Genomic DNA, 13,465 nt, shown 5'->3' with positions numbered 1-13,465 from the left:
TTAAAAATCTGTACATTGTATAGAAAATGCTGGAGTTAGAGTCATTGATTTTCACTGCCTGTTAAAATGTTCCCTATGAATGATTAATCCCATGGGATCATTGTTTTTTTAGTTATGTGCACATCTAGTGCTCAACAAAACTTAGGGGAAAGAATGAAGGAATAGTTGAACTAAGTTAGGAATTCCAGGATGTGGTATGCAGAGGTGTTCTACATTGTAGACATAAGTTTTGGAGTCATCTTTTTATGATAAAAAATTTTGGGCATAATGGGATCACTATAAATTAGCAAAATGAATTACAAAAATGAAGTACCTCATTTTGCTACTTTTGGTCATTGCATTATTGATGAATTTTACTTATTATTAAGGAATAATACCCTTTCTCATGTAGATGGCTAAGAAATACAGAAAGAAGATTTGAAAATTGATTACCGAGCTCCACATACTACAAAGAGTAGACTCTTGTTAATATGAGCAACGTCATTACGAAGTTCTCGTTTCTATGAAGTAAATTGTTGGTCCCGTTGAAAAGGCTAATCCAATCTATATTAAAAGAAATTTTATTACAAAATTTTCGATACCCGATATTACGAACCTCAGTCCTGATCCCAGCAGTTATAAAATGAACTTTATTACACAGTTCCACCAGTAAGCAATGGCCTTTATGTGGATGTTCACAATTCTATGTCATAATAATTGCGCTATGTTTAAGTTTTCCTCATGCACTATACCCTAGAGCATCAATTATGGGTCTTTCTTTAGTGGGAGGTAACTCCAATATCCATGCAACATCATATAATAAGCTTCATTCCTATGGAATCATGGTAACCCACTCACGATCGTAATTTGGCCTCTGAATGCATTGCGAATGGTAAGACCTCTTCTGATGAACATCCGACTTTCAGAGGTACGAAGGTTGGAAAAATTCAAGCGTGCCCAAAATTTCAAATATGGTGTCTATGGATTTGCCAGTGCGACACGGTGTGGCGTAGAGGAACTCGCACTTTGGCTCAGCCTGAACTAAGTATCAATCTGTTGTGAATGTTAGGAACTGTTCAGCATTCCACCCATTCTTCCCTCCTACAGGCTTTGAATTATTGCTGCTTTACATGCACAGCTAGATCAATTCATTACTGTTGTGAGTTAACACAACATTGTAATGCAGTGTTGCATTTTGCAGGATAACTACCCTTTTTGATGCCTAGGTTCATCAAATTACGAACTAGGTCTCAGAATGCATCTTTTTCGTATATCGAGATTTACGATATTTTTTCATAATTTAATCAAGTACATTATGCACATAACTCTGAAGCTATTCCGCTGCGCAACTTAAAGTTCAGGAGATTGAAAAGACACTGAATTTTAGCAAGGTATGCTTTTTGCGATGAGTCCTTAGAGAAATGCTCTTATGAAGTTCTTTATTATGAACCTCTGGATTTTTGGTCCCATGAACTTTGTAATAATGAGAGTTTACTGTATTTCCATTTATTACTCATGCATAAATGCCCTCAAAACTCAGCATTGATTGGTTGATAGATTTTCAAAATGTATCCATTTTAAATGATAGAAATAATGTTGTAATTGTTTCTTTCATTTAAACTCTGAAATCAATGAGAATCATGACGTAGCATATTCATTTGAATGAACATTCCAAGTATCTGACTGGTTGGCAGTTGTGTATCATAGTTATAAAATGCCTTTGGTCTCCCCCTCTAGAATCATGCTGCATAAGCCTTGTAATGAAACATGGCTTGGTTGATGGATGTCGAAGAGATAAATGAAGTGTTTGTAATCTGTTTTAAGCCAACATAATGTGCTTCTGCTCTCAAGGCCAGGGCAAAAGACATGATTGGCAGGCAAGTTATTGGTACTTTATTACTGGCATTAATGATGAGTCCTCAACCTTAATGAGTTTAATTTCCCCCTTTCCTCATTTTTCATGCCGAATAACAATGTGACTCATTGGAAAAGACTAATTCCTCTTCCTTAACCTCAGTTTTCTCTCTTAGACTATCCAAAATCCTCTATCTTTTTCATGCTGCCTTTCAATTTGATGAGAAATTAGGAGAAAATAATTTGGCAGAATGGCAGCTCATGAAGTATTCTGGAAGCCATAACCCATGCAATTTTATGTATTGGTGTTATTGCCTTTCATGTGAGAAAGACAAATGATATTTCTTTCTTTCTACGAAGTCCATGCAATAAGTTGCGATTTCACTTTTTATAGTCCTACTTGCTAGTAAAACAATAAGGTAACTTCTCCTTCGGTAGGATACATGTATGTAGTATGATGAGTTTTACTTGATTCTATAATTTGCTAAATGAGCTCTGGGTCAAAAGATATACATGTGGCACTTTTCCAACAGTGTCAGGAAGGAGTAACAATACTAGGAGCAGAATTATAATACTATGCAGTAAAAGTTGTAAGTGTGGGGGTGGATAATGTATAAAAATAAACAGTATGTGCAAGCACTACGTATTTAGTTTAACAACCAGCGTGAGAAATTTTCAGACTACTCACATATTTTCTGAAATCAAATGTAAACTTCCATATGCATACCCTCGATGCGTGATAGTTAAAAGAATTTCCTTTCTTGTTGCTTATCAAACTTTCAGTTCATCAAGCCTAAATATCAAACTAGGCGGGATATGGCTTCTGGTGGCCTTTTTGAACTGGTGTATTCTATGTGGCTACATTGTCAGAATTTGAATTCCATCATGTAGAAGTAGAATTGAAGCCATTAGAGTGGATGTAACTTGTGATTTGGTCATATATTGTTCATTTAGAAATGAAAAAAATGTGTGCTAACTCCTCTGTGGCATTAAAGTCAATTCCTAATTCGTATTCCCTCGTAAGTGGAGTTCAACCACCCTCATTTACTCGATGAATTTTTACCTTTCAGTCCTTTTATTTTTTTATAAATGCCAGTTTCATTTTATTTCGAAGACTATCTTAATGTCTATGTCACATGTTCTTATATGACTAACTATGTATTTTGTTGCTCTACTTCAAGCTGGTTATTTGTAAATTATTGTTCATACTCACAATTTAATATTCCCACTGGATGAGGTACAAAACCCCATTTTGCATTTTTCTTTAAACCTTAAAATATTGAAAAAGGAAACATTAAATCTGGAAAAAGTTATCATAATTGTCAAGACTCAAAGGAAATGTACAAAAATGGGGAATCATATAATTTTAAAATGTAAAAATGGGGTTCTAATGTATTATGTACCTAATATGCTGCATAATTTTCTTATCCTTTAATGGAGTCAGACCTCGTATCTATACACATGTAATTAATTAATATTCACTGTCTTCCATTATTACTTGTTGTGACAGAGTGACTGCTTGTATGCAATTAACTGTTAATTATAGGCTTTGCTATATTTTTGCAGTTCAGAACAATTCATGCATAGTGTATTGTTATCATATTTGGCATGATTTGTCACATTTTTATTTGTTAGTAGGGATGTGCGAGTAGTACTTTTTGATGTCGAGTCGAGCATGGCAATTGTGAACCAGGCAATTCAGCAATACATGGTCCAACTTATTCTTATTTTTCCTATCCTCAATTTTCTATTCTGAATGCTTAGCTTGATGTAAAAAGGAAAAGATAATGAGGAACGTTGATGTAAATCGTGTCAGAATTAGCAAAGCATATGAAGAATGATGGGAAACAAAAGTATCGGATGAGAAAGTATGAGCGGCACAGCGGTCCACTCCAATTACACCGCCAGGTCGGAAGACGGTCGGCCACCGCTTCTGACAAATAAAGTCCCCGCCCACGTTGACTATTATGGTGGTTGAGTGATATGTATACAAGCTGAATCTCATAGGCTATGACATTAGAACAACTTATCAACCATAAAAACGGTGTTATTATATGAATTTTCTGATAGTGCACCTGTCAGCAGATATCTGAAAATACTGGCCTCGGCAGTTTGGTGACCGAAACTACTTGACTCGACTCGGCATTCGCAATACTACTCAAAGCACTCGAGCCGAGTGCCAACTACTCCACTCGACTTAAATTTTCGAGTACTCGCACATACCTATTTGTTAGTATTGAACCCAAAAAGTATTTTCTCAGTGGTCTTTTTGACCTGGTGGATTCTCTACTGGCTTGTTTGAACAGCCATCCAGGCAAATTAAAAAATTACAGATTACAAAAAATTTAAAACTGTACTTTAAATACAAAATGAAACGGCAATGAAGTAGTAAGGGTAACTGTTTAATATTTGAAACTATGATGCAAAAAGAATCCATGAATCACATTGTTTATATAGGAGATTTTATTTAGTTAATGTTGTAAGCCTCGATGTCTGTCAATTGGTAAATCTCACCATGAAGAAAAGACTTACGATAAATATTTCGGGTATTGTTGTGCATGATTTGAGAAGGTATGTTTGTTGTCTTAGTTATTCAATTCTGATTATCAGTTGTGTTCTATTGTGCAATCCGTAGCATTTGCCAGTAGTGGTATTTGGGCAAAGTTTTAGGCCAACTGTCATTTACGCTCTAGATGTCGACGTGTGTATTGGATACTGTCATCTGATAACTGTACGCTAAAGTGTGGTGCACTCTGGAGGGATATGATGGGCGACATCAATTCTACATCTTAATGGTTCTGTGATACAACACTCGTTGCTGTGAAATTTGTATTCACACTTACGCAATGTGATGATAGTGATGCAATGTGCAATATGAGAGGTGATGAAACATGAGGATTGGCATTTTCTGTCTCTCAGTTATAATCATTAGCTCCATGGAGGACGTTGTCTTGGTTAACCATTATTTATTGCAATGAGAACAAGATTTTAAGGAAATATTTGCAACATCACACGATTTGGTAGCAGTGTCTCAGGAAATAACCGCAATCCCTTGGTTAAGATTGTTGGTTTAAACTTTTTAAATGAAGAGTGTGAGTTCAGTCCTTATAAGTTGTAATGTTCTCGCCCAGTATTCTTGTAAGTGGTTCAAATGCAATTCTTTAGGCTAAAAGGGGAGAAAATGATATATGTCAAAGCAATGTCGTGTTGTGTCTCATATCTTATCTCATTTCCCTCTGGTCAGTGGCGTAGCCAGGAATTATGTTCGGGGCAAGTCCAAAGCCAGGGGGGAAATTTTCAAAGAACAGGGAACTAAGTAGAGGGTTTTTAACTAATTTTAACACTTTTCTTTATCTGAAAAACTTTAATCTTTTCTAAATTCATGAGTTTTCAATGTGTATTTGGTTTTCTTTAGTAATGCAGAGTTGGTGTGCTTTTATATTTGGGGGGGGGAGGGGGTCCGGACCCCCTACTCGCTTCTGCCTGTGGTGTGTTTATCATACATAATAAGACATGCAAAAAAGTATAAGCAGGTAGTCTGGCAGAAAGTCGAACGTGACCCACTGGTCCAACACCTTGGTGTGGCAAATGATGCGTCACAAGGTAGAGTCAACTTTTGATCATCCATCCTTGTGTATAAGGCAAGATCCGAATAATCGAAAACATAATGAATGTGGAGGGAGCATGGACATTTTATGTTGTAGTGGGGTGGCATGGTTTAGTACTTGGTTTTGGGGACACCCATGCCCAAGTGGTACTAATGAGACTAGATCCGAAGGGCAGAGAGAAATTGAATAGTTTACACCCCATGCAGTCAGCTATTTGGGTGCTACATTGGCAAGGCATGCTATTGAGTTACAGAAAGCCACAACTGGGTTAGATAAAGATTTTTAACAATTATTCATCTTAGGATGCTGAAGAAATCTTGTTTGTGGAGAAATAGTTTAAATTTTTATGATCATCATATCTGCCTTTGGAGAAAATTCAGCATATTTCAACATAAAATTTCATCATATCAAACTTTTAGAGGATTCCTCAGAATGTTATTATGAAGGAAATAACTTAAATCTGTGAACAATTTTATAAATACACATTGCATGCTTAGGTGTCAACAAATTGCCTGGCGAATTGTCAGTCTTATAATTGAAATTATGAGCAGAGCTTGAAGGAAGGCTCTAACTAACACAATTGATTACCTCATCTTGACATTCTACAGCTATTAATTATTTGCATCTTTTTCTTGTAGAGGAGACAAGAACTAATGATGGAAAGGCAAAGATTGGAAGCAGATTCTGTCATCCAAGAAGTGGATGAGTCATCACCTCAAGAGAGTCAAGATCACAGCTAGGTTTGCAGGAGATGCTCTAGCTATCAAATGAAAACACCAGTGTTACTTTGCCCATTTTGATGTTTTTTTAGGAGCTGGTTCAAGTTTCAGGAATTGAAATAGGCTCATCATAGAGTAATTGAGAGAATATAAAGTAACGAGAACTTTCAAGATTTCAAAGGGCTTTTGTTGATTTTTTGCTAAGAATGTTTCTAGATAGGTATTTGAAACACTTGCACCAATATTTATCTTGCCACATCACTCAAGCAATTATAGTTACTTCGGAGTTGAATGAGGCCAGAATGATTGTTCACACTCTTGATTCCCTCCATAAACAATGCAGTTTTCTTGTTTTGTTAAGTCTCATAAATAATATTGTTTGGTTGTTCATAAATATAACACAGTTCTGCACAATGGAAGGATAAATATATGTACCAGAACTAGTCTTGTTTAGTGTGTCACCCCTGGAGTTTAATATATTAATGGCTGACCACACAGGTTAATGTAACCATAGTGAATTTTTGTTGAATGATTACGGAATATCTCAGTATTTTTTATACACCACCAGTATTTGCAAGTTGATTGTGTGTTAGTGTTGATAAGTTTATTTCTTTTTATGACACTATTTATTCTAATGTTATTACTTGTTGCATGAATCATGGAAAGTTTCCGTGCAAGCATTCCTATTTAAAGGGGTCTGATGTCTTTAGGATTAATGTTTATTTTTATTGTCATGTGTTCTCAATAGCAATTGTATTGCTGTATTTTAAATAATTTAAATGGATTTCAAGGGAAATTATTTGGAAGATAACCTCATCAGGAATTTAAATACATTCAGATTGAAAGCGATGTTGCTTTAGAAGAATAGCAGCGAAATATTTTAAAATTCTCTCAAATATCTAACGAAAATTCTGCTGCCTATTGATGGAAAAATATTGCCTTTTAAAAGCTATTCATAGATGTGGCTTCCATGCACATGGATATAAAAAATTATTTTTGTAATTTTACTGTAATGCAATATTTATGTGGCATATCTTATTTAAAACCTTGGGTGTTTATCTGAATTTAGGCATGACACCTATGTTACTTAAGGTTGTCATTTGTTAAAAATAAACTCACTGCTTCCCAAATATCTTAACAGGCTCAATAATTTATTACTATTCAAAGCAAATTTTTGTAGATATATTAAATTGTAATTTATGCACATGAAATACAGCAAACAAAAGATATATCTCTGATTTTCATTCATGGAATTCCTTTCACTGTGCATAATGAAATGAATTATGCAGATAAATAATAACACTAGCAAGTTGATCACTGTACACTTTAAAAACGCAGCACATATGTCACTTTTTACATCACTTTACATCCATAAATAATTGCTTGAATCTGGAATGCATATTCACAAGGTTTCTTGCAGAAGAATGGCACTCCTGAGAGAAAATTCACAAGTCAACTTTGGGCCCAAGCCTCAGAGGTATGGCCTTCAGCTCAGTTTGCATGCACAGAAACTCTCCGCAAACACACATGATAGTAAGGCAAGCCACATTGAGGACCCACCAGGAGAGGGAACTGGGAAAATGACCATTATAACCCCAGCAAACCACAAGATGAATAAGATGTGCAGTTGCTGCAAAATCAAGGCACAGCTTTGTTCGCTGCACAATGAACCATAGACCTACAGCTCTGAAATAGAGAATAATAAATAGGTTAGACCTAACAAAAGATATTATGAGAATAAAATCTAACAAAATATTTGATTTAGAAATCCTCCACTTAGAAACAAAAGGGAAAAAATTAGATGTCCTGGAAATCATGGAAATATGTACAAAATCAGAACACTCCCCTGATGAATGAAAATCTATTTCATTTTCCCTCGCCATTACTGACCATACAATTCCTAGGATCAAGACGCACAAAATAGCAAATTTTTCCATGAAACCTTGAAAAACCATTCTCCATACACTTACAGCTCTTGAAAAAGTTAAAACCTTTATCTCCCAGACCCTTATCTCCATCAAATGTGAGGTTGGACCCTAGCGTTAAACCTTACCTTTTGACCCCTAAAAGTCATTAGAATCTAAAGATTTTTTAAATGTTCTACCAACCCTTGACACAAAATCTTGCCCAAGTGCTTCCCCCCCCCCCCCTTATACCCAACAGGAGAGCAGTAGAAGGGCATGGGGTCAACCACCCACGAGAAGAGGATCATCTGGATAAGGACTACAGAAGAGAGTGAATGCGTGTACGGTACCTTCACCCACCCTGGAATCTTTCCCCACCCACCGGCTCCTCTTCTGAGACCCTAAAAAACGACCCTTTCTCCCACAACCTTCAATATCCCCACTGTTCGATACCCAAACCCCATCCTCTCCTCCCCTTCAACACTCTTGTCCCCTCCCCTCAAGCACTAACAATAAGACATATGAAAGGAAGAACTCAAAGGCATACCATTCACTTGATGATGTTGTTTGTAACAACAAAACACGCTGTGTTAAAATAAATCCAATGGAAATATTGAAATGTCTCATTAAACTAATATGTATTTAGAACTTCTACCACATCGTGTTGAATATTGTACATGATCTTTTCAATAAGTACCAATTAATAACATACATAATTCATCATTGAAGAGGGCATCATATTTATTGAAGCAATTTAATTCAGCTATCCCCAACAGTCACAACTGCAATTTATCTACGTACCACAATCAGGTCGATCTGAGAGCCTTAACAAATACATCACAACGAATATTCCGTCAGTTCTTTGAAAATAGCATTTGTCCAGGAAGTGGAGTTTTTAGTTTCACCGCAAATGAGCCTAAGATGATTGCTTGAAGGTCATTGAAGAAGTACATACCATATTTACTCCTGTAAGCCGTGCCCTCCTGTATCCCACGCACCCTCATTCTTGGGCCGGCTTGTGAGGATAAATACATCTTAACGCTTTTAGTGGTCTAATATAATTTTGAGGGTTCGTGTAAGAAGCGCACCCCTTTTTTTTCACAGGCATTTCCGGAAAAAAGGTGTGTGGCTTCTACAAGTAAATATGGTACTTCATTTATAGGCCACAGGTGGTAGCAACATCCATCCACTTGAGGATAGTGGGCCAAGGTCTACAAACAGTAACAGAAATATGTTTGGGAAAAATCACTAAAGCCGCAGGTACCTAATTCTCAGACTTGGACCACAGGGGATAAGAGAGCAACCAGAGTCACACAATTCATTGAAAATTTTGAAAATCTAATCATTGAAAGGTATGAAATTACTTAAAATGAATGATACATGATTACCTACTAATTTAGTATTTATCACTTATAGTAAAATTTAGAAATGGGTTTATACAACAGGGCCTGGAAGTTTGGCAAATATGCCATAGAAGTGTGACACACACTATTTACTTGATTTTTTTATGAGAAGTCACTGTATTCACTTTACAAAAGAAGTATAGTATAGTGACTGAAGAGTATAGTGACTGGGCTTAAAATAAAATAGCAGATAAGCACCGATTAATCTTGTACCCTTGCCCTTACTTGACAAACAACCAAATAATAATGATGAAACAAAAGAGAGTGTTACAGGGAGCTGTGACTCCACCCAAGATCACAAGCAATGTGAAAGAAATGCCAAAATTACTTTAACCATTGAAACAATGAAAGATTGAAGAGAGAGGACACAATAGCAGGGAAAACTCAAAATAAATATTTCCCACCACAAAATTACGTATATTTAGCTTAATTCCAGATTAAAAGCTTGTTTTTATAGGTCAGCTGATGTCTAAAATTATCTTAGTATTTTGTTCAAATCATATGATGCAACTTAATTTCATCATTTTGTACATATTCCCATTAACAATTCCAAATGGGGTGATACTTTAAATTATCCTCCAAACGCATGAAGCTAATTGTAATTTGCAAACAATAAATGCCATCACTCTTAGATCATGATTTGGAATCGTTTCATATTACCAATGACATGTATGCATCATTAATTTGAAAAAAAGTTGATGACAATATTGGGAATAAAAGTATCTTAAACTATTAACAACATTAATGGAGTGCATTGTCTTTTCATAAATGATTAGAATAGTATGTACGTATGGAACATTTATGAATCAGTACAACATACCATTGCATTTTATGTGTCTATAGAATACTAAAGTCCGTAAACAAACCATTACATAACAGTAAGTTAACTTCAAATAAGGCTGTGAATTTCATAATACAATACAAATGTTATGGGTAGAGCCAGGCTACTGAACTTTATTTCCAACAGTAACATAGCACATTAAAAATCATAAGATTTAAAGCATGAATACTCACCCCATTAAGGAATTTAGAATAAAAGCAGCAATCACAAGCTTCCCTCCGAAGTCACGGACGTGTATTTCCTGTAACAGAGGCTGAAGATTAGTTCCAGATACTGTGAGATCTAACGAAACACTGACTGAACTCATACGAACCTGATAGTTAAATAAGTGATCCAAGGACCTCGATGATCCAACAAGACCGTCCATGATTATAGTCCAAACACCAAGGGCTACATACAACGAGCATTGTATGGCTATAATCTGAGAAACGATGAGTATTGGATCCCACGTTGAGTTCCGAAATTGACCCGACATTTTTTTCATAATCAGAGAAATGGGTGGACACAGGACACTACTTCCTTCCGATATATTCGAAGAACATTGCTAATGACGATATATGACAACAGCTTCTAAGAAATTCCATGGAAGACTCAGATTCTAAGTGTCAGCATGTTGATACGTAAAACACACACTTCAGCAACCGGATTGCTAAGCAGCTCCGAAGTACGCCTTTCTCTTCACTAACAATATCTCACTTGATATGACTGCAAAATGTCTTTTTCAATTTCATTTTACACTAACCTTTTCCTCCCTCATCCCACATCTACAATTTGTTATGACGGTGAAAAAATTCGCCACACTGACAATCGATATCTATTGTGTTCAGAATCGACTAAGAACCTCTCGATTCATTGATATCGAAGCAGTCGAAATATGCAAACTTCGAGAGAAATTTGACTGGGGGCGGCACCGATGAAGTTCGAGACAGCATAATTGACCTAGGAGTTTGAAATGCGTTACGTGTAGTGTCGGTTTAATGTTTGCGGAAGTATCTCACTCACTTTGATCGTCAAGGCCCTAGGCCAAAGAAAAAACGTTTGTAAGCAGTTTAGTATTAGGAAATCGACTTGAAAGTGTTATTTTTCGGTCATCACATGGCCGGATATTAGTGGGAACTAGAATCAGCTTAATAGGCGTTAATAGCTCTATCGAAGTTCTAATATTGTTACTACAATGTTTATCGTTTATTATATTTGTAAAAGTTTGTAGTACCTACTCAGCAGGAATTTTATTACTTCACCTATTGAATTTGTAACATACTTGGAAGATGCCCTAGATCGGTGAAATATTGATGACCGCTAAAGCGAAATATGGTGAGTATTCTAGACGGTGTAGCATTTATGTAAATTTGCATGCAGTCTGGACGAAATTCTTACCTTTTTAACATAGATTCAATTGCCTTTTATATCTCTGTAAGTGATACCATAGCCATCTGTATTTTGTGAGGAATGTGTAAATTACTTAGCAATTGAAAGCCTGCAAAGTACAAAAATTACAATAGATATCTTTCTATGTGACAATATATTTGTAAGTAAATATCGAATTAGAGCTTACGAACTTATTGCACCAGGTACATAATACATTTTATGCTCTGTACTCAAGTATTTTAAGCATGGAGGGTCTTTCTGCACTGCAATTTCATGCATGTGGGTGTTTATGGTAGGGTGTATTATTAGGTACGGTGTATTGTATTCACACAATATTGATGCTTGCTGCTGGTGTAATATTGAAGCTTGTGCCTGAAAAATTTGATATTTAAATACTGTTGATGTTCAACACTTCTGCTACTAATGATACGTTCGTATGGCAGGCTGCTGCGAACGTACTTTACCTTCTTCTACGCCGTGTGTTCAGCACTTTTGCCACATGTGACGTGTAGGTTTCTGGAGTGTAAGGAGCGGTGAAAAGGTTAATGAATATTAATAATGATATCTAATGTCGTTGATGAAATAAGAGGGGGGGATTGTAGAGGAGAGAAAGTGAAGGGGAAGTTAAACTAATTGTAAGTAGGGAGGCAAAATATAATTCTGTATCTCAAAGAAAAAGAAAAGGAAAAATTTTTGAAATAAACAAACTTTAGACATTCCAGATGTACAAGATATGAGCCCACTTTCCTAGCAATGAGGATAGCGTATTCATCATGGGTTTCAAAGAAATAGCCCATGAATGTGAAAAGACGCAGAGGCTGGATTAATCAATCAATTGATAATTGATTGAGGCTGGATTATCAATTGATAATCATGAATTGGAATCAGGGAGTGACATCCTTTTGGGAATGGACTAATTGTAATAATAATAATAATTAATAATATTTATTTGCCTGGAGATCTTGGTACATACATGTGCCATGATATATACAGCACATCAATGTTTAGTTACAAAAAAATAAACTAAAAAATAAAAATTACCCATACAGAACATATTTACATAGTTAAATATTCGCCAATAGAATAAAATAAATGTATCAAAAAGAACTTGTTCACCTTAAATTTAAAACTAGACATTTTTTCCAAACTCTTAATTTTTTTTGAAACTTGTTGTATAGTAGTAGTCCCATGTTATGGGGAGAAAGGCTGGTTTTACTGGTTCTTATGAACTTTAAATGCAGATTGCCAGAGTTCCTGGTATATTGGAAGTGAATGAGCCTATCGCTGGTAGCATACAAACCAAAATTGCATTTAGCACAGATGCTGCACTCAGCATGTAAAAACACAGAATTGGGAGAATGGAGAGTTTCTTGAAAAGAGGGTGACATGGAGCTCTAAGGGGTGCACTGTACATCAGTCTCACTATCTTCTTTTGTATTTTAAAAACAACATGAGCACAGGGAGAAGGGCCCCAAAAAGGATGCTATAAATAACATGGGAATAGAACTCACCATAATAGATTGAGATTAGCACTTCATTGTTAACTGTTGACATAATCAAGCAAACAGAAGCACACTGCGCAGTGTTATTTACGTAGACTGGAAACATGGCTATCCCAGCGTACAGGGGCGGATCCAGGATTTTTTTCTGGGAGGGGCACAAGCAAGGCCGTATCCAGGATTTTGTTCTGGGTGGGGCACAAGGATACCTCGTAATACAAAACGAACGCAATGATAATGGGACCGTATTAAAAATCTTGCATATTTTTGAGGGTCTGGGGGGGGCACGT

General features: G+C 36.0%; 2 protein-coding genes and 1 long non-coding RNA gene across 9 annotated transcripts in view; 2 read left to right on the top strand and 1 right to left on the bottom strand.

The window, feature by feature from the left end:
- Positions 1-7,389, top strand: part of LOC124156255 (trifunctional nucleotide phosphoesterase protein YfkN) — a 37,382-nt gene extending 29,993 nt beyond the window's left edge. For 6 of the 7 annotated variants that reach the window (XM_046530674.1, XM_046530676.1, XM_046530672.1 and 3 more), the window contains one exon: positions 6,080-7,389. In XM_046530674.1, coding sequence (XP_046386630.1) covers positions 6,080-6,181 — 102 coding nt within the window. In that variant the 3' untranslated portion in view covers positions 6,182-7,389. Of the gene's footprint in view, positions 1-1,716; positions 1,853-6,079 lie in introns of those variants that run through there. The other variant, XM_046530675.1, reaches the window with a different exon arrangement.
- LOC124156257 (protein SYS1 homolog) lies at positions 7,291-11,133 on the bottom strand. Its single transcript, XM_046530680.1, has 3 exons — positions 10,622-11,133; positions 10,482-10,549; positions 7,291-7,846 (listed from the first exon to the last, which is right to left on the bottom strand). The coding sequence occupies exons 1-3, from the start codon at positions 10,790-10,792 to the stop codon at positions 7,606-7,608; spliced, it is 480 nt and encodes a 159-aa protein (XP_046386636.1). The 5' UTR covers positions 10,793-11,133; the 3' UTR covers positions 7,291-7,605.
- A 905-nt stretch (positions 11,134-12,038) lies between these two features.
- On the top strand, positions 12,039-12,731 carry LOC124155079. Its single transcript, XR_006864117.1, has 2 exons — positions 12,039-12,311; positions 12,390-12,731. It is a non-coding gene; the product is annotated as an uncharacterized LOC124155079 (long non-coding RNA).
- Positions 12,732-13,465: the final 734 nt, after the last annotated feature.

The sequence above is a fragment of the Ischnura elegans genome, chromosome 3 (assembly GCF_921293095.1).
Source record: "Ischnura elegans chromosome 3, ioIscEleg1.1, whole genome shotgun sequence".
NCBI classification, from domain to species: domain Eukaryota; kingdom Metazoa; phylum Arthropoda; class Insecta; order Odonata; family Coenagrionidae; genus Ischnura; species Ischnura elegans.
This window is presented reverse-complemented; position numbering and strand designations above follow the sequence as displayed.